The sequence below is a fragment of the Antechinus flavipes genome, chromosome 2 (genome assembly GCF_016432865.1).
Source record: "Antechinus flavipes isolate AdamAnt ecotype Samford, QLD, Australia chromosome 2, AdamAnt_v2, whole genome shotgun sequence".
Classification (NCBI taxonomy): domain Eukaryota; kingdom Metazoa; phylum Chordata; class Mammalia; order Dasyuromorphia; family Dasyuridae; genus Antechinus; species Antechinus flavipes.
Genome location: NC_067399.1, coordinates 376,114,015 through 376,139,884, shown reverse-complemented (window position 1 = coordinate 376,139,884; position 25,870 = coordinate 376,114,015). Strand labels below are relative to the sequence as shown.

General features: G+C 38.2%; 1 protein-coding gene across 4 annotated transcripts in view; it reads right to left on the bottom strand.

Moving 5' to 3' along the window:
* Nucleotides 1–25,482, bottom strand: part of BEGAIN (brain enriched guanylate kinase associated) — a 269,374-nt gene extending 243,892 nt beyond the window's left edge. For 2 of the 4 annotated variants that reach the window (XM_051978363.1, XM_051978365.1), the window contains exon 1: nt 25,232–25,482. In XM_051978363.1, coding sequence (XP_051834323.1) covers nt 25,232–25,467 — 236 coding nt within the window. In that variant the 5' untranslated portion in view covers nt 25,468–25,482. The remainder of the gene's footprint in view (nt 1–25,231) is intronic. The other 2 variants (XM_051978366.1, XM_051978364.1) reach the window with 2 other exon arrangements.
* Between the last annotated feature and the right edge of the window lie 388 nt (nt 25,483–25,870).

The window sequence follows — 25,870 nt, the reverse complement described above, 5'->3', positions numbered from 1 at the left end:
CATTTGACTCAATGACTTTTCATTGGCTTCTAGATTTAAATTCTATGGGTCATTTTGACTTTCTAAAGGTTACAAATGAGTTATTGGTAGATACTGGACTCTTATTTCTCAAATCAATGATCTTCCTATTTAGCTACACTTCTTATCCCAATTCTAGCTATGTCAGTATTTAAAGTATCACATAGCATATCTATGAAGGGTTTCAAATTAGAACTTCTGTCCTAAAATTTCTTCAGTACCTAAATCTTCACATTCCACAGTTAGAGTGGTTTTAATCTTTCTAATTTCTACTTAATCATTCTAAATTGTTTATACATCTGAAATCTTATCCACTAATATGTTAGTGGGAGGAGTTGACAGTCAACTGAGAAAGAGACCCTGAGAGAGAGGGCCTAGCAAGGAATCTGGGGGTGGGGGAGGGATAGGGAATAAGAGAAAGAAAAGAAAAGGTAGGTGGGTTCCCAAAACAGGTTTTATTTCATTTAATAATCCCAGATCACAGTAAAACCTGGGCTTGTCTCCCTCTCATATCCCTCTACCAGTTTCCAGACTACAGGGAATTAAAAGAGAGCTATATAGGTTTAGTAAAACTCACCGAAGGAACAGGCAGGTAGAGGGAAGTTTTTGAGTCTCCCTGAAAACTGCTGGCTTGGAAAATGGTGGTTTGCTTTGCTGGGGCTGACTCCATGCTACACAAAGGGCTAATAGCATCCTCCAGGAGAAAGGGAGGCTCAGGATCTGCAGCAAAATACTTGAACATCTGGTGTCTTTTTCTTTTGACCACCAGACTCTTTTCTTCTTTCTCACTCTGCAAGCCAGCTTGGCCTCGGCCAGTTCCCTTTTGTCTCATTGCAGAATCAGGGCTGTGTTGGTCTTCCAGATAGTGTCTTGGGACTTGGGAAGAAGTCTTCACTTTAGATACCCTGAATGCTTCCAGGCTCTGGGGATCTAGCACTTGGAAAGTGACTTCATCCAGGAATTGGGAGAACTGCTGCTTGGTTTCCTGTCTCTTGTCCATAACTGCAAATGAGTGTTTGCTGGTTGTGCTCAGATCTGAAGTGGATGAGCCTGTTCTCTCCACAGCCTCTTCTGGAGGCCCCCATCCCTGTTTGCCTCCTTTGATGGGATGTGAAATAAGATGTTCCAAGCTCCGTGATCTAAAACTCCTTCTAGGACTATGTTTGCGAGGATGAGGTAGCCTCCAACTTTCACCCTCCCTTCTGCTTTGCAACAAACTCTGAACTCCTGCTCTGGGGCTAGGGGGAGAGTCATCATCATTTTTGCTAGAGCTGTCTGATTTTGAGAACAATCTCCTTGAGAGAATCCCAGAAAGGACCCTCCGAAGACTATAGCTCTTCTCACTCCCTGCCTCTGAGGACCACGAAAATGGAGAAGAACAGTAAGATCTTTGTCCCGCCATTCTCTTGCTTTCCTGTACTCCCAACAAAGACACAAGCCCTCCCAGTACAAGAGGAAGACCTTGGATTAAATTTCAACTTACATATCTTCAATGTTTTTCAGCCCACCAACTCCAGTGTGCAAGAATGAGTAGTACTCAGAACCACAGGTCATACTCTTGTCTTCACAAGGTCACTGGAGTCTATCTGGAAATCTAAGTTGGTCTTTGCTTTATTGGCATTGCAGGATTAGATACAACTCATTGCCCCCTGACCCCTCCTCCTACCCAGTGGATCAATCCCACATCCTCATTATCCAGGCTGAACAGCTAAATCCTGAGGATAAATCCATTGGCTAGGGTGGAAGAAGCCCTGCAGAGCTCCACGTGCCTCCATCGATACTGATGAGCTAATGGTGAGTTGGTGGATGACCTCTGGCAATTCAAATCAATTTTCACTAAGTAGGACCTTGGTTTCTGAGCAACTAGGAAAAAAAAAACCTTTACTGTGTATCAGAGGTCATATTGTCATTGGTACTATTCCAATGTGTTGAGAATTCAATTCAATTTCACAAATATTAAAAAACCTACCATATGTGAGGGTCTATAATTGCTATGAGCTAGAAGTGATCTTTCTACTACACCAAACTATCTCAATAATAAAAAAATATATTTATATTTTTATATTTAATATAAATATATATTTAATTTAAAAACTTAAGAAAATTGTCCAAAAATTGATTTTTGAGTCTGCCTCTATTGGTGGTGAATTTTCTATCACTGGAAATTTTCAAGACCGAATGCTAGGAAACTTAATCACTTCCATTTGAATTTTCTTAGGAGGATTCTGAAGATTACCTGGCAGGATGAGATACCAGACACTGAGAATCTTTCTAGAACTAAAGTGCCAAACATTCCAACTCTCCTCAGAGAGCACAACTCTGTTGGGCTGGCCACATTGTTTGAATGCCAAATGTGCACTTGCCAAAAAGATTATTTTATGAAGAACTCACAGAGGGGAAGTACTCACAAGATGGTCAGAAAAAGCAATACAAAGACACTCTCAAGGTCTCTTTTAAGAACTTTAGAATTAAATGAATGACATAGAAGACACTGGCACAGGACTGTCCAGCGTAGCATGCCCTCATCAGAGAAGAAGCTGTACTCTATGAGCAAAGCAGAATTGAATTAGCTCAAAAGAAACATGAGATATTTAGTTAGTTAGAAAATCCACTTTAAATGGTCATATGTGCTGGGCTTGAGGTGGAACATTCCGACTTCATATTGATCTGATAAGCCACAATCGGACACACTGTACCTCAACTCTAACAGAAAGACAACTATCACCAACCAGATGCACTCATATTCTGTCCAATTCTAAAAAATTTTTATTCCAGCCTTGTCTTTCTTCCTCCTCAAGTGTAGTCCCAGCCATTGATCTGTAGTACCTATAAGACATGTGTGTATGTGTATATGTGAGACAATCAATCAATAATCATTAAGTACCTACTATATTGCCAGGCACAGAGCTAAGCACTGGAGAGAAACAAAAAAGTACCAAAGACAATCTCTGTCCTTTGTCCACAGTTTTATTGGGGAGGCCATGTGAAAATAACTACATATCAGTGAGTGATATATAGGATAAATTTAATATAAGCAACAAGGGGAAGGCACTAGAATTAAAAGCAATAGGGTAAGGTAAAAAGTAGGATGTTAGGTAGTGTATATGTATGTGTGTGTATGTATATGTATGTGTATATTGATGGTTTAATCTAGTGGGCTGCCTGTCCATCTATGTCATCTGGGCAATTTTTTTTTTCATTCACTAAATCAAGGATGTGCCATTTCTCTTGGGCTCCTATTCTATGAATGGTATGAACCACATCATTTGGGATCAGGCTGTTCATTGATCCACAATGCTCTCTAATTTTTCTACTTATAAATTTGGTTTCCCCAGCTAGATTATGTGTTTATCACAGCAGTGGTATGGCCTCTCCTCCAGCTTCCCTTGAAGCATCATGCAAAAATATTCAATGAAGACTTCCTGATATGGTTTGATTCAGCTCAATATAAAGAACTTTATAATAGATTGTAAGCTCCCAAAGGGCAGAAATTTTGATGTTTTGTTCCTTGCATCTCTCGGGCCTCTACTACATATATATAGTAGTCATTTGATAGATGTTTGCTGGACTAAAATCTTAGTAAGTTCCCCTATTCAACAATGACGGGGAGAGTTCCAGATCACTAGGGAGGCTTCAGAAGAAGCTGGAGAATCCCTTGTCAGAGATGCCAGAAAGGATTGCCATCTGGAGGAGGAACTGGATCAGGTGTCCTCTGACGACCTTTATGACTCTGAATCTTTATAATTCAGCATGCTTTCTGTTTGGACAATGATGTGCCAAGATTAATCACTAATTTTTCTGTAGTTCCTTATGTTCTATAAAGTGATTCCCTTTGATGTGATTAATGAGAATTATTATATCCATCCCATAGATGAGAAAAAAAGGCAGTCTGGTAATAGTAACTAGAGAGCTGGCTTCTGAGGCAGGAAAACCTGATTTCAAAATGTATATTTGATGCATGCTGCCTATGTGACATTGGACAAGTCCTGGAGACTCTCTAAGACTACAAATTGCAGAATAGGTAGTGATCTACATTGGTAGAAAGAATTCCCTCACAAGGAAGTCACAGTCCAAATACACACACAGACACACACACACACAGACACAGACACACACACACACACACACATATTATCTATGTATATATGCATGGATATGTATATATATGCATAGCTCTCTGTGTGTATATGTATATGTATGGGCTTTCAAATACTAGAATCAATATATGAACCCAGGTTTCCTAATTCCCAAATCCAGCACTCTATGATCCAGGGGTCCTCAAACTTTTTAAATAGGGGGCCAGTTCACTGTCCCTCAGACTGTTGGAGGGCCAGACTATAGGAAAAACAAAAACTCTGTTTTGTGGGCCTTTAAATAAAGAAACTTCATAGCCCCGGTGAGGGGGATAAACATCCTTAGCTGCCACATCTAGCCTGAGGGCTGTAGTTTGAAGATCCCTGCAATTTGCTATTATTCAGTTGTTTTAGTCATGTCTGACTCTTTGTGACCCCATTTAGGGCTTGTTTTTCCTTTTTTGCAAAGATATTAGAACAATCTTCCTTCTCCAGCTCATTTGACAGATGAGAAAACAGAGGTAAAAAAAGGCTAAGTGGCTTGTCCACAGTTATACAGTTAGTAAGTGTCTTGAGGCCAAATTTGAACTCAGGAAGATGAGACCTTCTGACTTCAGACCTGGCACTCTATCCACTATGTTATCTAGCTGATACTATACTGTAGCTCTTTAAAAAGAGGAAGAGCCTTTATATGCCTGCCCACCACCCCATCTCACTTTTATTTCTATGCTCCCCACTGTAGTTGAATAATAGACAATAATAATGAGGGCAAAGTTGTATTTCACTAGAATGAGTGAAAGAGGAAGCCTCAGATATCTCTGCCTTACATGGAATTCAGGAAGGTAATCCTTTAACAATGTTAACAGGACTGGTTGGAGCTTTTTAAAAATTAGGCATTCATAAGTCCAAATCAGCAATATGTATTGATTATCTTCTGTTTTTAACACCCTATTCCTTCTATTTTCTTCCTTTTAATATCACAGAAACTTAGAAGAGTTCCAGGATATCAAAGTTAGATAAGCCTTCAGATGGCATTTTGTAGAGAGCCGAAACTCTGGAAAGGTGTACTTGAATCAAGGATAGCAGGGTGCTTATAGTTTGATTGATGGGATAATGGTTCTCTAGTTAAACATATACTTAATATGATGTAATGCTATAATCCCTCTAGTTGGCACATACTCAGTTGCTGTAGTGACGTAATCATACTGAGATATTTAAAGGCTGAGAGAACTGGGATCTGAGAGTCTCTCAGCCAAAAACATAGAAAAGACTTCAGACTCCAGACCCGATTCCAGACTCCATCTTTGACCAGCTTCGTCTCTCCTACCTTCATCACTTCTCCACTTAAAGACCATGGCCCATTCAGAGATCCTCCAGAAAGCTAGCCTGGATTTTATAGCATTTAGTCTACCCTCTCTTCCTGCTTAGAAATAGCCATTATGGGATTTATGACAAGTAGTCATCAAGCTCCTATTTGAAAACTTATGGTGACATGGCACTTATCATCTCACACAAGCCAGTACATTTCATTTTATTCATTTCAAAGAACATTTATTGAATACCTTCTGTGAACCCCGTCCTATAAAAAGCATATATACCACATGTAGCACTTTGTTTTTACCTGTTCAGATACATTTATTTAATATTATATGTTGTAATTATCTCTCTTCTAGATTGTAAACTCCATGAGAGCATGGACTAAATAGCATATAATTCAAAGCTTTTTATTCCTCCTAGACTCTGGAATAATACTTTTTATGAAGCAGGAGATTGATAAATATTTGTTGGAATGAAAAAATGATGCCTATAAGAGGTATCATAGAGTTTCAATATTTCAAAGGACTAGTCCTCTATCCAGTGGAGGCTCCTTCTGCTAATGCAGTTGGCAAGGTCTCTAAGATTTCCATTTTTGTGCAATGGTTGTCTATGTCTTTCAGATAGTTTAACATGCTAGACTCCTTCCTGTAGTTCCTTTACTATTTTATGCTAAAATCCTTAAGTTATCTGTCATCCCTCATTTTTAATGATGATTTTTTTACCTATTTTTCTAGTCATCTATAATATGCAGAAACTACATTGTGTAGGAGATAGAAAGCCAGTCTCAAAGTCAGGAAGAATAGATTCAAATCTTGTCTCTGACATATTGATTGTGTGATCCAGTGAAGTCAAGTCAACAAGAACTTATTAAATGCTCACTAAGTGCCCACTATGTGAAACAAAGAAAAGCAAAAAAGAAAAATATCTGCACTCAAGTGAAGATCTTATCTTCTAAAAGGAGAAGAAGGAAAATGAAAGGGGTGCGTGTGTGTGTATGTGTATTGTGTGTGTGTGTGTGGGGGGGGAGAGATAAAAATACCTGTTATAAGAGTTATGGTAGTGAAAGTATGGAAAGTCTGGAATGCAGTCTATAAAGTAATGAAGCCATAGCTAGCTTACTTATATTCAGATATACTTATTTTAAGAAATGGAGGTACTGAGGGGAAGTAGCCGACCAAAAGTGGAGACCTCAGTATGGAGAATACTTCTAATGTGAGAAACCCAGGAATAAGGTGAATTTCCCATATAAATAGGTAAGAATCCCCAGCAAGTAACTTAGTCTCTCAGTGATTTAGGCAACTCTTTAAAAGTCTAAGTTGCTATGAGGATGCTGTTATATTCCACTTACAATTGTAAGAGGAGTTCTCTATAACAGTTCCCTAGAACAATGAAATTATGGGTCCAGTTCCTATTCCTAAATAAGATAATAGATTTAGATCTGTAGAGGACTTTAGTGATCATTTTGTCCAATTGCCTCATTTATAAATGAGGAAACATCAATCAATATTACAGTGTATATATAGAGCACTGACCCTGGAGTCAGGAAGATGTGAATTCAGTTGATTCTCTAGGGCTCTCTTAGTATACCATCATATCATCTGCAGAGTGATAATTTGGTTTCCTCATTACTTATTCTAATTCCTTTAATCTTTTGTTCTTCTCATGGCCAAAGCTAACATTTTGAATACAATATTGAATAGTAATGATGATAGTTGGCAACCTTGTTTCATCCCTGATCTTATTGGGAATGATTCTAGTTAGTCCTCATTACATATGATGCTTGTTGAAGCTACTGATCAATTTAAAGAAAAGTCCATTTATTCCTATACTCTCTAGTGTTTTTTTTTTTTTAGATAGGAATAGGTATTGTATTTTATCAAATGCTTTTTTCTGCAGAAGATGTGAATTCAAATCTGAACTCAGACACTTACTAGTTATGTGACACTGGACAAGTCACTTAACCCTCTCTGTTTGCCTCAGTTTATCATCTATAAAATGGGCTAAAGAAGGAAATGGCAAAATACTCCAGTATCTTTACCAAGTAAACTCCAAATGGGGACACAAAGAATGAGACATGACTGAAATGATTCAATAATAATAATTATTGTCTTCTATGTGTCAGACATTAGAAGAGAAGCTAAGGATTCTAAGACAAAAAGAAAAGAAAAGAAAACCAGCTTCTACTCTCAAAGATCCTATATTCTATTGGGGGGATATCTCATGTATATAATTATACATATAATAATAACAAGATGATTGTGAAGAGAAGAAACAAACAGCTGGGTTGTGTGTGTGGGAAATCATGATAAGCTTCATATAGGAAGTACCTACTTAAGATGAATTTGAATGGAAATGGGTTGTCTGAATCTCTCCATTGATAAAGAGCTAGCTCACTAATCAGTGAAACAGCCCATTCCACCTTTTGGGGTATTTATTCATTAATTCATCCAACAAAATTGTGTCAAGCACCTAATGTATGCCCAATCTTGTGCTGGATACTATAAGAGAGCCTGAAGAAGACATACTTTCACTCATTTAATAACTGAGAGCTTCCTCTGTGCAAGGCTTTATAACTGAGAATTCTCCCTTGGCATCCAACCTAGAGTTGTCAATAGCTAGTCTCTGAATTCTCCCTGAGTGTGAGTATTCTTGGCAGTAAAAGCTCTGACCAGAAAATGAGTACCTCTTCTGGAGATGCCTACTTTATCAGGAAGCTTCCAGCTGTCATAATAACCCACTCACTCTTGCTGCCTGCATGGATAGGTCCCAATAATCTCTGTATGCTATTAACAGTCAACTGAACCTTTCCAAAGCTCAAATCCTGAATGTGAGTTAACAGATGAGGGATGCTCAGTTATGGCTTTTCAGTTGCCTGGAAAAATTCAATTCACCAAGTGTATGTTTATTGCCTATTATGTAAAAGGCATTGTGCTAGATATTGGGACTACAAAGAGAAAATTAAAATCAGTATTTGATCTCAAGAAGCTTACATTATCCTAGGTGTAGGGAGGAGGGAAACATCTTTCATATAAATAAACAAGAACAATGTATTTAAAGAAGAAAACATCTCCCAATTAGGGAAAAGCAGGAAAGGCTTCCTGTGAGAAGTGACCTCTATAACAGATTCTCAAAAGAAGCTAGAAATTCTAAGAGATTGAAGAAATGAGGTTTCTCATACCCAGAAGTTCATTCCAAGGCATGGAAAATAATCTCTGGAAAGGTAGTGAGATGGGAAATGGCATATCAAGTCCAGAGAATAACAAATGGACTGTTTTGGCCTAAATGGAAGGGAATACTTTGGCCCAAATGCAGAAGGGAATAACTGAAATGAATCTGGAAAGACAGGCTAAAACTCAGCTATGAAATGGTTTAAATGCTAAACAGAAAATATTGCCATTAAGGGAAATCAATTAGGGAGCAATTGCAATAGTTCAGGGGAGAGATGATTTGTTATTGTTCATTTGTTTTCAGTTGTGTCTTTATGACTTCATACTGGAGGGGTTTACCATTTCCTTCTCTAGCTCATATTACAGATGAGGAAACTGAGGCAAAAAAGTTAACTAACTTGACTAAGCTCACACACCTAGCCCATATCTGAGACCAGATTTGAACTCAGGAAGATGAGTCTTCCTGATGTAAGTCCTGGCACACCATCCATTGTGCCACCTATCTGCCTAGGAGGGAAGATGAGTCTGGATTGGAGTGTTTCCCATGTGAGTGAAGAAAGGGATGGATAAAAAACTCAAGAGTGATTGGGAAAACAAACGGGCTGGTCATGTAACAAGAATGAGGGACAACATCTAGATGGTACAAATGGTACCCTGTGCAATAGAGAAAATGACAACCTTATTGAGGGCAATAGACTTTGCTCCAAACCTTGACTCTCCTATTGATAAAGCTATGATACTTAGCAAATCTCTTCTCTCTTCAAATCTCAGTTTCCTTAGCTATAGAAGAAGAGCAATGATACATAACTTAATTCACATGGTTCTTGTGAAGAAAGTACATTGAAAATCTTAAAGTAGCATGATGATGATGATTATAGGTGATATCATATAGCCTTTAAAAAGTTTGCCAAGTTCTTTGCAGACATTTTATCTTTACAATAATATATATGTAAATTATTATTATCTTCAAGATATTAAAAATACTACGAGGCCTCCAATATGTTACCTCTTGAGGATTTATGGAGAAAATGGACAAGAAATAAGGATGAGTGTACATTTTAATTCAATCCAACAAACATTTATCAAGCTCTTGCTGCATGCAGAGTACTGTACTAGAGTCTAGGAAGAATAAAAAACTTAGATTGCATACTATTTACTCCATGCCCTCATGGAGTTTACAATCTAGAAAAGAGATAATTGTTAAGATATAATTAGATAAATGTATCTGAACAGGGTAAAACAAGTGTTATATGTGGTCTTCAAGGAACTCCTCCTCATTAAAAAAATTATAGATCTTTTAAATATTCATAGAAATTATTGAATCTCCCTTTTCTAACTTCTATCATTTTTTCTTGGCCTCTTCTCTATATGCTTTCCTCTTCTTTGTAACATAGTGATTTGCTTTCATATCTTTCTCTTCCTTAGATTGTAAACTCTTGGAGAGTACTGTGTTATCAGTCCAGCAAAGAAACTAACATGACATATGGTTAATAAATATTTATAGAATTGAATTGTTGAATTGAAGGGATTACTAAAACCATCTAGTCCATCCTGAACCTGAATACAGATGCATTTTACGACAATGATTTTTACCTATCTAGCTTCTGAAAAATCCATAGTAATAGACATAAACAAATTAGTTAGTAGTCATGAAAAAAAGGAAAAGAGTTCATGACCAGACAAGAGATAGTGAGGTTTGTGAAAGATAAAAGAGATAATTTTGATTACATAAAATTTAAAGGTTTTACACAAGTAAAAGTAACATAGCTATAATTAGAGGAAAAACAGAAAATGAGGACAAAAATCATTATAGCAGGTTTTTCCAAAAAAGATTTCACTTCTAAGATATCTAGGGAACTGAGTCAAATTTACAAAAACAAGAGCTATTCCTCAACTGACAAATAGTCAAAAGAAATATATAGGCAATTTTTTCGAGGAAGAAATCTGTTGTTAATAGCCATAAAAATGCTCTTAATCACTAATAATTAGATAAGTAAAAATAAAAACAATTCTGATAGCATCTCATACCTACAAGATTGATTAAAATGACAAAAAATAAAGTAATAAATGCTGGAGAAGATGGGAGAAAAACATGTACCCTAATCCATTGTTGGTGAAGCTGCAAACTAGTTGAACTATTCTGGAAAACAATGTGGAAATATGCCCCAAACTATTAAACTGTGCATACTTTTTGACCTATTAATACTACTATTAAATCTATATCCCAGAAAGATAAAAAAGGATCAATATGTTAGTTTTATACATATACATAATACACATATACACCTATATTCAGCTTTTTTTGTGGTGGCAAAGAATTAAAAACTGAGGGGATGTCCATCAGTTAGGAAATGTCCAAACAAGTTCTGGGATATGTATGGGATAGAATAAGATTGCATTGTAAAAAAAAATGATCAAGGAGAGAGTTTCAGAAAAACTGGGAAAGACTAGGATGAATTCTTGCAAGGTTAAGTGACCAGAACCAGTAGAACAATTTATATAATGATAACAATATAACAAAATTGTAAAGATAATAAACTTGTGAAGACTTTTAACTTGATTTATTTTAATTAACAAAATGATTCACCACAAGTCCTAAGAACTCATGATGAAACATAATCCTTGAGGGAAGGAGACTTTTTATTTATTTTTGTCTCTCTCCCAAGGCTGTATATTTGAAGTGGAGCCCTTTTGCAGGTTTGTTACTATACTGCTGTAAACATGTCAACTTGTCAAGAGATAGAGATTTCAAGCAAGAATGACATCAATTCAGACTTCAGAATTCTGGTAGGGAATATTCTGAGTCTTCTTTCTGCTGGTTCCAGCAGACAGTAATCTAATAAAACCCTCTCATTTTTCAGAGGTCCAGAGAAGGGAAATGAAACTGGAGCCTTTCCAGAAATGGGACAATAGTATGGTGGGAAGATTGCTCCAGTTTTTCTGACTAACAAGCACTTATTTTCTCTCTTCTTCTTTCTCTACAATGAATAATTTGAAAAAAAGTCTCAAAGCAGATTGAAGAATACTTTTTAAACTTTCTCTATTTTTCTTGTTGTGTTATTGTTTTTGGTCTCTCTTCCTTCATGACTGCTTTGGAAATATGTTTTTTATGACTGCATGGATAACTTATAAGGAACTATTTTTTTTAAATGTGGTCTAATTTAGCCTGAAAAAGAAAATACCCAGGGAGATGGAAAAGCCAATGACATAGAAGGATAAAATTTCAGGCTAGCCTTAGAGGACAGAACCAGGACTGATAGGAGGACTCTAAACAGAGATAGATTTCAATTTAATGTTTAAAAAAATGTTAAAATGTAGAGGTACTCAAAGGTGCTGTGGATAACTGGTGGTGAGTTTCCCATTACTAAAGGTCATCAAGTAACAGCAGAATGATCCCTTGCTGGGAATTTCTTTTCAGTAATGGATGAAATTAAATGGCTTCTGGGATTTTTTTTTCACTTTGAGATTTTATTTTGAAAAAAAAAACAAACAAATCCCATTCATCTTTCAAGATCTGGAATATTATCCTCCTCTACAGTATTCTTTGACTAACCCAGTCACACTGTTATCCTCACTTCTCTGCTTTTCTACAGCATTTATGGTCTGTATCTCAGTTTATCATCATCATATACTACTCTCTAATTGTCTTCTCTGTGTGAAACTTGTTTCCTCAATCACTCTCTAGGCTCTTTGAGAAACCCATGTCTTATAACACCGTCTCACCGAGAGTCAGTCTACCCTAGAGCTCAGCAGTCTTGGCATCCAGTACAGATGTGCTAATTGGTTGACTGGTTCTGACAGAAAATTGTTTATATAATGATAGAAAATTGTTAATACCAAATGTAATGTTATTTGTCATTCCCTTAAATGATCCTATTAATATATTTCAGTAATGTCCTTACATTCCTACTCAAGATATTTATTCTCAATTAGGTTGAACTTAATCACTCTCTAAGTAGTTTGACTCAGCTTCTAAAGACCTTGCCCCCTTCCATTAGAATTCATAGCACAAAGGGCAAAATAGCTAGAATGAAATGGTTTTTCTTGCTCAGATTTCCAAGGGCACTTGGCATCCCATGACCACCTTTTTTTACCTTCTTCCTTCTTTCTCCTATGAGTGTAAAAACCTTTTTTCCCATGAATCTCTAGGTTAGAAAATCCATTATACTCATGATACATCCCCCAGGATGACAGGTTTGCTACCCTATTATCACAATTATAGACACTTTAGTCCTCAACTGATGACTTTGTTTTATCTCCTACATTTGAGCTGAAGGTGCTGCCCCCTAGGGAAAAGCTTATGTTGGTAAAGAAGGCTCATTCCAATCTTTGCCACTCCCAAAGAGGAAAAAACCTTTGCTTAAAAAAAAAAAAGAATAAACATTTACAAAAACAATAAAATAAACAAACAAAATCCTTTTTTTGGGGGAAGATGGGGAGCCTGCAGTGACAAACCTATGATTTTATTCATGCAGAGAATTCCTAGTGTGAAAAAACTGCCTGTATTCACACAGACTAGTTAAATCAGAATCAGGATTTGAATGCAGGTCACCCTAACTTCAAGACCAGATTTCTATCCATTAGGCCAGCAATGTTTCTAAAATGCGTAGGTTTTGTTTTTTGTTTTTTGTTTTTTATAAAAACAGCATACTTCCCAGAGAAATATTTACTCTGGGATCTTATAGTTGATTATTATATAAGGTGATTTCTTTCTCCCCAAATTGTAAATGTTTCTAATTAAATTTTGGTGTATGCTTACTTAATCAGTGAACATTGCAAACTATGGCAAATTACCCATCTCAACACTCCACAGCTGCTCGATGTGCTGATTGTAGCCTAACGCCAATGGAGATAGAACTGTTTTTCAGAAGGGATCTCCCTTTGTAGTGGAGAGGTCCTACTTGGACCCCATACCTTGAAGCAAACAAGGAGCCATCTAGAACTGGAGATGGGGAAGAGGAAAGAACTAAGGCAAGATAATTCCATTACTTCTGGAAAAGCTAAAGGCTTGACACTCTCTTCACCTCTCTCTCTCCTAATACAGTGCCACTCCTATTTATTATTAATAACAACAGGTTCACATTTGTAAATTTTTTGTGCTGATGTGGTCTTGAAGATTAGAAAAATACTTTCTACAAAACCTTTGTAAGATGGGTAGGGCAAGAATCATTATCTTCATTGTTTAGCTAAGGAAACAGAGATCTGAGCAAGTTAAGTGACTTTCCAGGCAAATGGCAGAGTAAGGAATCAACCTAGATCCTCTCATTCTGAGACTAGTCTTTCTTCTACTACACTGTGATTAAATATATACTAACACTATGCAAGTATTTTGTCAGACACACCTCTGGCCCAAATGAAGGGAGACAACTTATTATACAATCCTAGGTAATAAAAATATTAAGAATTAGGGAGTCAAAGAGTTACGGAATTGGAAATAACCATACAATCATGGAAAACAGACTGAGCTGAAAGAGGCCTTAGAATTGCTGAATTTCTAAGTGGGAACTTAAAACCCTTTTTACAGATGGGGGAATTGAGGACCAAAGAGGTAAAATACTTGGTTGAAATCATGCAGTTAGTGGATTAATTATTTGGCTGAGACCAACAATTCTTACAAAACAAAACAAAATAAAAACACTTTAAAGTTATTTCTAATATCCTTTCATATATTTAGTCAATTCAAATCCAGCAATTTATTATCCAGTTTCTTAAACTGTGAGCCTTGACTCCATGTGGGATCTTGTGTGAATGGGGGGGGGTCACAAAATTATGATTCATTATCAATAAATGTTTGATTTGTATATCTTTTTTATATGCCTATTACCCAGGGTAGTGCAAAAATTTCTCAAGCAAAAAGGGCCTAAGAGTGAAAAAAAGTTTAAGAAGCTCTGATCTATATGATCTTGAGGAAGTTACTTTACTTTTCCAGTTTTAAGCTTTTTCTTCTATGAAATGAGGGGATTGAGCTCAATGACCTACCAAGTTCTTTCCGGTGTTAAACTTATGACTCCAATATAATTGTGATCTAGGTCCTCATTTAAAGCAAAAACTAAGTCCCAAAAGGATGATTTGCCCAATATCATATAGGAAGAAAGATAAGTGCTGAATTTTATAATATGAATTCAGTGCTGTAGTAAGTAGGTAGGAGGGATGAAAGAGGAGAGTTCTTTGCCAGGAAACACTTTGAGGAAAAAGAGGTGGGTCATGATAAAAGGAAACAAGCATTTATTATGGACCTATTATATGTGCCGGGTGCTTTACAAATATCATCTCATTTGATTATCAATACAACCCTTAGAAGTAGGTGCTATCTTATTTCCAAGCTTTCCTTCACTTTAATTCACAGCTCCCTGGTGTCATGCTTTTCTTTGAGAATGAAGGACAAACAACAGTTGGGAAAACTGAAGTGCAGAGGGATTAAGTGCTTTGAGAAGGTCATACAGTTAGTAAGTATTTGGAGCAGGAATTGAACTCACTTCTTCCTGATACTTAACCTGGCAGTCATCATCAGCAGCAGCAGCAGCAGCAGTAGCAGCAGCAGCATTTATATAATGCTTGGCATGTGCCAGGTGCTTTACAATTATTATCTCACTTGATCCTTATGACAACCTTGTGAAGTAGACACTGTTATTATCCCAAATATACAGATGCAGAAACAGGCAGAGATTAAATAAAGATGACCAGGAAGTATTTGAGATTAGATTTGAATTAAGGCTTCCTGACCCTAGGAGCAATACACGATCCACTGTACTATCTGGTTGCCTTTTGCAAACAGCACTATAGGGGAAAACAACATAAGTTAAGAAGTTTAAAAGGACTGAATAAACGAGATCACAAGGAATCAAATGTCTGTCCCACTATCTAGTGTTCACAAGTCTTCCTTTCATTGCCTCTTTTTTCACCCATAATTTAGCCTAAGTGCAGTACCTTTCTATGTCTCTGAGATTCTTTGTTTTCCTTTTTCCTTTGGGAAAGCCCCAGTTCTGTACCCTATCACCAAGAAGAAGAGATTGGAGAGAATAGTCTAATCCCATCATTTTGCAGATAAGTAATTTGTCCAAATTCATACAGTAAGTGGCCAAAATGGGCCCAAAATGGGAAAGAGTTCTTTCCACTTTACCAGTGCTACTAAGAGAGGGAAAGATTTTTGGTTTAACAGTCAATGTTTTTGTTATTGTTATTGTTTGGTCATTTTAGTTATGTCCAACTCTTCCTGACCCCATTTAGGGTTTTCTTGAAAAGATACTGAATTGATTTGCTATTTTCTTTTTCAGTTCATTTTACAGATAAAGAAACTGAGGCAGAATTAGGTGACTTGTCCAGAGTCATACATCTAGTAAGTGTCTAAAGATGGATTTGAATTCAGGAAGATGAATCTTCCTGACTCCACACCCAGCACTGAATGCACTATGGAGGGTTTTTTCCAAATCAGAATCCCTGACATCATATCTAGAATCGATCATCTGTAAATCCTCTCCTTTTCATAGATAGGAAAAGAGAAACTGAGAAGAGGAAAGTTATCACAAAGTAAATGGCAGAACTTTGCTTCAAATTCAAGTCTTCTAGCTCCTAACCCTATATTTATATATTTTTTCTCTCGCCATGGTTACTTCCACTATGAAACATCTCAGATGTTTCTATAGGGCTTTAAAACCTAATAAGAATTTTCCTCACAACTGATACAGAGTGCTAATCTGAACAAGTCATCTATGATCATGATAGAATATTACTGTACTGTTAGAAATGATAACTTTGATTATTTTAGAAAAACATGGAAAGACTTGTATGAAATAATGAAGAGTGAAATTAGCAGAATCAAGAGAACATTGTATAAGTAACAGCAAGATTGTTTGGAATCAGGGAGACCTGAATTCAAACCAACCTCAAATACCTATTAACTGTTTGACCTAGGAAAGTCATGTAATGTTTCTATATCTCCAGTTCCTCATATATAAATGGAAGGGGTTAGACTCCAATGTCATCTAAACTCCCCTTCAGTTCTAAACCTAAGTTCTTTTGAGCCACATGAGGTTTTTAGTAATCTTATTCCTATTTAAAGATGAGAAATTTTGATAGAGTCACAGAGATACCATAAAAGCAAAGATTAAAATTTAGGCTTTCAAATCCAGGAGTCTTTGTATCACATACCATGCCATTTCATATGAGCCAGAAATCCATGGACTTCCTTTGGGATCCCAGTAGCCAGCCACTCTTCCAGTAGAAACCCTCAACCAACACTAATGCAAGGGACCATAACAGCAGATAAATGTGTGTCCTGTGCCCTGGCTTTTATGCAGGAATCATTAGCTCCTTCCAGGAAGGATTTTGCTGATAGCAAAAGGACTTTAACAGTATAACTTAAGAAATCATTGCCATGCCTTCTGTCTCTTCTTCTTTGATTTAGACTGTAAGCTGTCTTTGGCTTGTGTGGGAAGCTTGGTTTTTCTTAAGTAATTGGCCTGGTTTACTTCTCTGGGTTATGAGTTCCCGCCCTAGAGAAACCTGCCCTTAAAACCCATTCAGAAAAAAATTACAACACAACAACTCCTTACATTTAGAGGGCATTTTAAGCCTTGTAAAGTGCTTTCCTTGCAACATTTCTGTTAGGTAAATTATGCAAGTATCATTTTGCTTACTTTATAGATGAGGTTCTGAGAGAGTGTAAAAATCACAATATTTAGTGCTAGAAGGGGCCTTAGAGATCATCCAGACCAATTTCTGAATTTTAAAAATGCTAAACAAATGCCCGAGGCTTCTTGAGAGGCTTGTTCAAGATCACACAGATAATGGAAGCCAGGGTGCTTTCTGATTCCAAATTCAGTGGTCTCCCTATTAGTTAATGCCTTCTTTCCAGAAATGAAATGGGTTGTTTTAAGAGATGGCAGATTCCTTTTCCTTCAGAGTCTCCAATGAAAGAATGGATGACAGTTAGCTATATAATAGGTGAGGATTTCTTTCATGTATGGGTTGACTAAATGACCACTGAAAACCCTTCTAACTCTTAAATTGTATGATATTATGACTCCAAACATAATTGAAAACCTTATGACATTTCTAAGTGAGTTCATTCCAAAGCTCATGCAGGCAAAAATGCCAATTGATGTTGAAGACATGTTATTTTGGGGCTTTGGAAGGGGTGCTAAAAATGAGGATGCAAAAACAGAAGGAACCAAGATTATTTCTATAGTTTGGGATAAATGATGTTTCAAAATATCAGGCATCAGGAATCAACATCAGGCCCCTTAGATTTTTCTATCACTACTATAGAGGGCTCACTCTTTTGATCTCCTGATAGTATAGGCCCAATATGGTAAATATATGACACAAGCTCTAAGAGTACTCCAAGCTATTCCAAATTTTTCCTTTGTCAATGTTGCTTTCATAATCACAGGAATCTTCTAATAGAGAAGAAGCAGTCACATTTCACATAGCTGGCCTGGGGTAAGGATTGTAACTTTAGAAAAAAACTGAGGTATTTGAGGACTATGGAGATACTGGGACATGACAGTAGGCCTAGTTCAAAATCTCTGATGTTCTTTATTTTATCTCCTATTCAGTTCCCTCTTCTAGTCCACAGCTTTTTCACAGGCCCCCCTAATTCAGAGACATCTATTATTGTGCTGTTCTGACACAGGCAAGGTATGGGAAGAGATAAGACATAGAGGTTGATTCCTAGGGGGGAAATTGTTGTGGTATAGTGAAAAGAACACAGTACTAAAAACTAAGAGGCCTGGGTTCTGATCCTGATTTTGCCACTGCTACCACTAATAATTGAGAATTGCCACTGGCTTTGGAAATTTCTTCCCTTCTTTTAATCTATATTTTCAATTTATCCAATAAAGAAGAGGGGTTGACGAGATAATCTCCAATGTCCCTTCTAGCATATAATCTTATGATTGATGATATTTTACCTATTCATCTCTGTATTCCATATTTCACCATTTAGGGTTTTCTTCTAGAACCACTTTTTAGTCCTTGATGAGAATGATATTCATGATTTTTCATTAAGAAATGCATGACATGATGATGAAATTAAATCCATTTATAGTCATATGAAAAGATGCTCCAAATCACCATTGATTAGAGAAATGCAAATTAAAACAATTCTGATATATAAACTCACACCTCTCAGATTAGCTAAGATGACAGGAAAAGATAATGATAAATGTTAAAGGGGTAGTGGGAAAAGTGGGTCACTAATGCATTCTTGGTGGAGTTGTGAAATGATCCAACCATTCTGGAGAGCAATTTGGAAGCATACTCAAAAGACTATAAAACTATGATTCAGTAGTGCTATTACTGAGTCTGTATCCCAAGAAAATCATTGAGGGAAAAGGACCCACATATGAAAAAAGGTTAATAACAGTTCTTTTTGTGGTGGAATTAGAATTAGAATTAGAAAATGAATAGATGCCTATTAGTTGGAAATGGCTGAATAAGTTTTGATATATGAAAGTAATGGAATATTATTGCACTATAAAAAATGACGAACAAGCTGATTTTAGAGTGGCTTGGAAAAATTTACACTAAATAGTGCTGAGTGAGACAAGTAGAACCAGGAATACATTGTACATAGTAACAGCAAGATTATACAATGATCAACTATGAAAGACTTGGTTCTTCTCAGCAGTTCAGTGATCCAAGGCAATCCCAATAAATTTTGGATAGAAAACGCCATCTACATCCAGAGAGAGAACCAAGGAGATAATGTAAATCAACACATGCTTTCACTTCCCTCTTTTTTTTCTTCTGTTTTTTTTTTCTCTTCTGGTTTTCCTCTTTTATTCTGATTCTTTTCTCCCAACATGATTCATAAAGAAATGTGTATTTTTAAAAATTAATGTACATATATAACCAGAAAAAAGAAAACAATAAAAAAGGAAAAACAAACCAAAAAATAAAATGCTATACTCTAGGTACTAGCAAAAAAAAAAAAACAAAGAAAAGAAATGCATGACACAGGTCCTCCCCATTGGGTAATGGGTTTGAAAGTTAAGGTTGAAAATAAGCCTGCCTTTATACAGGAGTATTCAGGTAGGAATTAGATCCCAAATCTTTGAGAAAGCCTCTTCTTCATAATTTCAAACCCTGATTCTGCTTCCTATTTCTTGATATTCATTTTGGGAAGAGATAAACTTTTCATTCCTCAAGTAGAAAATTGCTTCCAATGCAAATCCATTTGGAAAAGGGAAATAAAAGTAAATTCCTTCATACTTTGATGATAATGGAGACAGTATTGGATAAGAACTTCATGTATGTCTTGGTAATGTGTCCCTCCCCATTTAAAACATCTTTGGGAGGATAGATGTATTCCTCAAGGGCACATCTTTTGCTTGGCTGGCCCTAATATTTGCCTTGTTAGTGGAGGAACCATTGAGTCAAGATAGGGAATTGCCCTTCTGGATTCTGCCTTCAGGGGCAATAATTCATCAGCTTCACAGACAGTGCTATGGCCTGCAAGAAATCCCTGCAAGAAATAACTGCCTATTTGCAAGTTGAGAATCTTTAGAAGCTGCACTGATACTTCTGGGGCATAAGATTTTACATCAATGATTCGGATATGACTCCTATTATGCTTCAGCCAAATTGGACAACTGAACATTCTGAAACGTGACTCATACACACAGTTACAGGACTCTTCAACTTTGTCCATGCTATGCTCTCTTTGTGGAACATTTCCCTTCTCCATCTACTCCATCTCTGTCTATGGCTACAAAATCCATCCTTCAAAGCTAATTCAGATACTAACTCCTCCAGGAAGCCTTCTCTGATCTGTCCAACTGGAAGTGATCTTTCTGTCCTCTGCCTTTGAAAGACCTTTACATGAGCTTCTTTTTTTAAAAAAAATTCTTTACTCTTGAATTATAGTTATATGTTTGGATATTTCAGTTACATGTAGTAAAGTGAATAGAGTACTAGATCTGTAGTCAGGAAGACTCATCTTCTGAGTTCAAATATAGTTTCAAACACTTACTACCTGTGTGACCCTAAGCAAGTCATTTGACTTTATTTGCCTCAGTTTCCTCATCTGTAAAATGAGCAGGAGAAGAAAATGGCAAAATACTCCAGTAGCTTTACCAAGAAAACTGAAGATAGAGTCACAAAGTATCAGACATAACTCATCTTCCTCTCCTACGGAGTGAATTCCGTGAGAACTAGGGGTGGTTTTTTATTGGTATCTATCCTTGACCACAGTGCTCAATAGTGAATCCTATACAAAGCAAGTGCTCAGGGAATATTTATCAAACAAAGGATAATAATAATAGATGACATGTACACAGCTTGTTACAAAGCTCTTTACAACCAATATCTCATTCAATTCTCAAAAACACCATCACTTCCATCTTACCCCCATAACACTGGTAGTATGGGCATTGTTAGCCCTATTTTACAAAGAAGGAAACTGAGGTTCAAAGTGACTCTAATGACTCATCCAAAATCATATAACCAGGAGTTGTCAGAGAACAGAGAGTGTAACCCATCCCCATCTCTAAATTCTATTACAGCTCAGCTGAATAGAGTCATTTCTTCTTTGGGCAAAGAGCCCAGAAGCCCACTCAATATTCCAGGGGTGAACAAGGTTTTTTTTGCCAGTGGACTTAATACTCCAAACAACAATCTATAAATAGCTACATGAAAATAACTCATGAGGTTTAAGCAATGCTACCTCTCTCTCTCCACACAGCTTGCTGTGCAGTCCAAAGGGAGAGGAGCCCATATGCATTGCCTAACAGATTCCTCCCTTCCCCCAGCACAGCTTGATTATAGTAATATTCAGGCAAATTGAAGGTTTTAAAGACAAAGCAAAGTTGTACTTGCATTTCCTCTCAGACTAGTTTAGGAACTAAATGTAAAACTAGAGGTATCTGAATTGTGTCTCCATCAGTGGTAACATCACCGCAAGTGGTGATATCATCTCAAAGGTGCCCAGGATCATTGATCATCGATCATCTCCCTCAGGAAGTTCCAAGGAGGAGGAAGGGTGGGCAGTGATTATTAGTTCCACTTCACTGACAGGGAGCTGACTGCACGAAGAAAAAGGGCTCTCCCATCACTCAAGGGTATCAAGAAATCCAGTGAGACATTGCTAAATTTTAGATCAACAAAGACTGATATCACTTTTCTCCAGAAGTGAAACCCAGGATATGCTGTAATAAGCACTGAATTTGGAATCAGAGGTCTTCCTCCTTCAGATGTTAGTTTTGTTGCTTACCTAAGTGGTGAGGAGAGAATCACTTACTTTAATAGACCTTAGTTTTCTCTGCTGCTAAAGAAGAGGATTACTAGATGATTTCCTGAGACTCCTTGTTGCTCTAAATTCTATGTTCTTTGTAATCTCTGTTACTTTCTCTGGGCTAATCATTTCAAAGTATCAAGAATTTTAACCCTATTATTTGTAGCTAATTACAGAACTGGTTTTGCTCTTCTTTTTTTTCTTACTTTGCCATTCAATGACCTCCATTAGGGTGCCCCATTCAATCCACCCAATTTCACAACCTCCTTTGGCCCAGCATGTATCCTTTTTCTCTGGTGGGTCCAACCAGACACATCTTCTCATTCTTCAATACAAATTTTATCTATCCTTCAAGAGCCCTCACAAATATCACTCTCTCCAAGAAGTCTTTCCTGATAACTGTGGGCCTTGATGATTTTCCTTAAAACTCACAGTATTGAATAATCCTAGGCAAATGGATCATCATAGAATTTTGAAACCAAAAGGGACTGGTTCAACTAGCACCTAAGTAGGGATTTTATCTCTAAAAATATATGAAAAATGGTCATTTAACCTCTGCCTGAAGATTCTACTGATCTGAAGATAACTTAATGTTTCTTGAGACAGTTTGTTACATATAGACTGTTACAAAGTGTCTCTCCATTCCTACCTCTTCACCCTGTTCTGTTGCTTTACTGAACTAGTTACTCCTCTTGCCTTCTGATACCAAAGCAGAACAAGAGCAGAAAGAAGTATGCCTCTGGACTCAAAACTGAATTCAGAATCTGCCTCTGATACTAACTGTGTGACATTAGAAAAGTTCCTTAAGTTCTCTGGCCTAAGTTTTCTCTTCTATAAAATGGGGATGAAGGCTAACCACATAAGGTTTCTGACCTCTTTTATTAACCCTTGATCTCGTAATCTCTTTTCATATAACATCACAATGTATAAAATGTTTAGGAGACATAATTTATGTGTAATTAGTCATTTTATTATTTGTGGCTACCAAATAATTAATAAAAGTGGTCATTTGGTGTCTTTCATAAACCAAAGATTCTTCTGGAGTATCTCTTGATATTTATGTATCCTTGGAATAGTAGGTGTTCCAATAGATGGAAATTAATTCTGATTTGTTAACAAAAGAATGAAAGAATGAATATTTTAACAAGAGGTAGACCTGTTCTAATGAGGGCTGGGGGACATGGCTTTGATCTCTCAGTCTAGGACAGAGTCTTATATCTACTTAGACTATTCAGATTAGGGCAATATAAGCAAAAGAAATCCACTTTCACTCAGACCTGTCTGAACAGAACACAATGGGTCTGGATTCACCTAGATTAGCCTTTTTATCAGACCTAAACTTTCCTAGTTCCTAAGTCTCACCTAAAATTACATCTCATCATCAGTCATACCCTTTACAGTACTAAACTTTGACCTAATCTCCAAATGAGGAAATAGGAAGGGGAAAAGTCCCAAATCTCCCCAAATGTTAAAAAGGTTATTTAATAATCATTTCTCTCATAACAGCCCTTCATACATGTGAAGACATCAATAATGTTCTCTTTTCTTTTCCAGGCTAAATAGTCCAACTTGCTTTAACAAATCCTTTGTTATATTATCCTTTCACTGTCAATCATTTCTCTTGGTGCCCTTCAGCTTGTCAGTATCAGTTAGAAAATGTGCCCCCTTTCCTTCCAGACTGATCAGAGAAGGACCACTTATTGGAGATATTATGGGAACTGGACTAGACAGTCCTACTGGAGTCCTTCCCTTCTCTGAGCCTCAATTCAACTAGAATGTTAATGCCTACTTAAGCAGCGCTAAAGAAACAAAAGATGAAAGAGCCAGGGGGCACCTTCATCTCTGGATCCTTAAGTCGTTGTCAGCATGGTACAGTAGAATGAACCCTGGATTTTGAGCCAAATGACCTGGGAGGAATCCTGGCTTTGATCCATCATATCGCTGGAGCTTTGGGGCAAGTTGTTTCACCTTTGGACCTCAGTTTCCTCATCTGTTAAAACTGAGGCATTGCTTGAATCACACACAGATAGCCAGGAAAGCATAAAGCATCAGAGAAAGGTGAGCTGCTACTCTGATTGTTACCTTGGGCCTCTGCCCTAGGGTTCTCCTTTCCTCCAGTGCTGAAAAACCTTAGGCTCCCCAGAGACTCTTTCAGCATGGGGATGGGGGCGGGGACGGTCACATGGTGCAGTAACTGAATTGGAGCCGCCAGCAGGGGCAGAGGATGGGGAAGCACAGGTTTTACTAAACAGGCTTTATTGCGACCTGGCTCAGCTGCTGTAGCTCCAGGGACTCCCTCTTCTCTCTGAATCTCCAGAGCTTATTTAAGGCAGCAGCGTCTGTTTGCCTGCAATATTGACCCTCTGCTTCTTTCTGAACCCCAAGACCATACCCAATGAAGTGCAAAGGGAGTTGTGAGCTGAAGTGCAAAGAACACTCTAATGAGAGTTGGAAGACAGGGGTTCTCAGTGCTGGCACTACCATCAGTTAGTTAACTGTGTGACCTTAGGCAAATCCCTTTCTCTCTCTGGGACTCAATTTTCTTCTCTATAAAATGATGGTTGAATTTGGAGAAGATGATCAATAAGGTTCCTCCAAGTTCTAACAGTCTGTGATTGTGACCTGGGGGCAGGAGAGGAGGGTGGCAACCTTCGGGTCAAGGTAGGTGGGTGCTGAGTGCTTGGTGGTTGCTCTCAATTAGGGAGTCAGCCCTTAAGCATGTACAGGAAAATCCCGAAACCAACTAGGCATTTAGCTGAAGGTTGAAACATGCATGCTCTTCAGACCGAAAGCAGTCGGGGAGGGAACTATATATATGTGTATATACATATATTTCCTCCCCCTGCAAAAGCATAACTGCAGTTTTCTTCCCGGTGCTTTTCACGCACGCAGTGACCAGGGAAGACCCGGGGCGCCACTCCCGGGCCAGGGAGCCAAGAAAGAAATCAGGCGGAGGCGTTATTCGGTTAATGCGTCCATATGGTTTTTGGAAATTACCACCGAATCGCCTCTGTCCCAAACCCAAACATTCTTGTCAGGCTAACCTAAAGGGGGCTTTTCAGAAGGGAGATTCTTTAGGCTGGGGCCGGTGGTGGTGCGAACCGAGGGGAAGTCCTGCAGTCGCCGGGGGCTGGACAGCTCCTGTGGCGGGTTCCCTCTACCTCCCTCCGCAGTCCCCCGAGACCACTGCAGGCGAACAGCAGAAGCTGGGGTAGGGGGAGCTGAAGGGAGACGTGGGATGGGAAAGAAGGGGGTGAGGTAGGAGAAGGAGGAGAGGGAAAGAAGAGGAGGGACAGAAGGAAGGGGGAGGGGAGAAACGAGGGAGGGAAGGAAGACTATAAGGTAGGGGAGAAGGGGGAGGGAGAGAAAGGAGGGGGTGACAGGGAGCGGGAGGGAAAAGGAGGGGATGAAGAGGTACTCACGGCGCGGGGGAGCCGGCCGGCCCTTCGCCTGCAGCCGCTGCTGCTCCACATGGTGACCCGCGGGGACGAGGCGCGGCAGCTGGGGAGGCTTTGCTCCCGCGGAGAGCAAGGCAGCCAAGCAGGCGCGTACGGGGCTGGCGCCGCGGCCCCGGCTCGGCCAGGCTGGGAGGCGCCCGCGCGGACTCTTCATGACGGAACAGGCGAGAGGCTGGACCACCGCCCCACCCCCACCCCATTCCTGACTTCCTTTACACAGACACCCCAGCTCGGGTCCTCTTCCCTGGGATGCAGCTCGAGGGAGAACCGCAGGCGGAGAAAGAACCAAGAGGAAACGTTGTGCTAAGGGTTCGAGTCCAAGTCGTGACCCAACTTCTTCTGTGACTTCCCTCAATGAGCCTCAGTTTCCCCATATGTAAATGACCCAGTAGGGATTGCTGATCTCTAAAGTCCCTTCGAGTCTGGCATGCTATGGAACGCCCACCTTCAATCTCCATCACAGAATCCTTAGATTTGATCCCTTCAAGGTTGGCTTTCCTCTACAGGAGCCTTATCCTCATTTTCCGATTATGAGTCTTCACCTTCCAAGACTACATATAGACTTATTTATATACTCAGTATTTTTCCTAATAGAATTTAAAC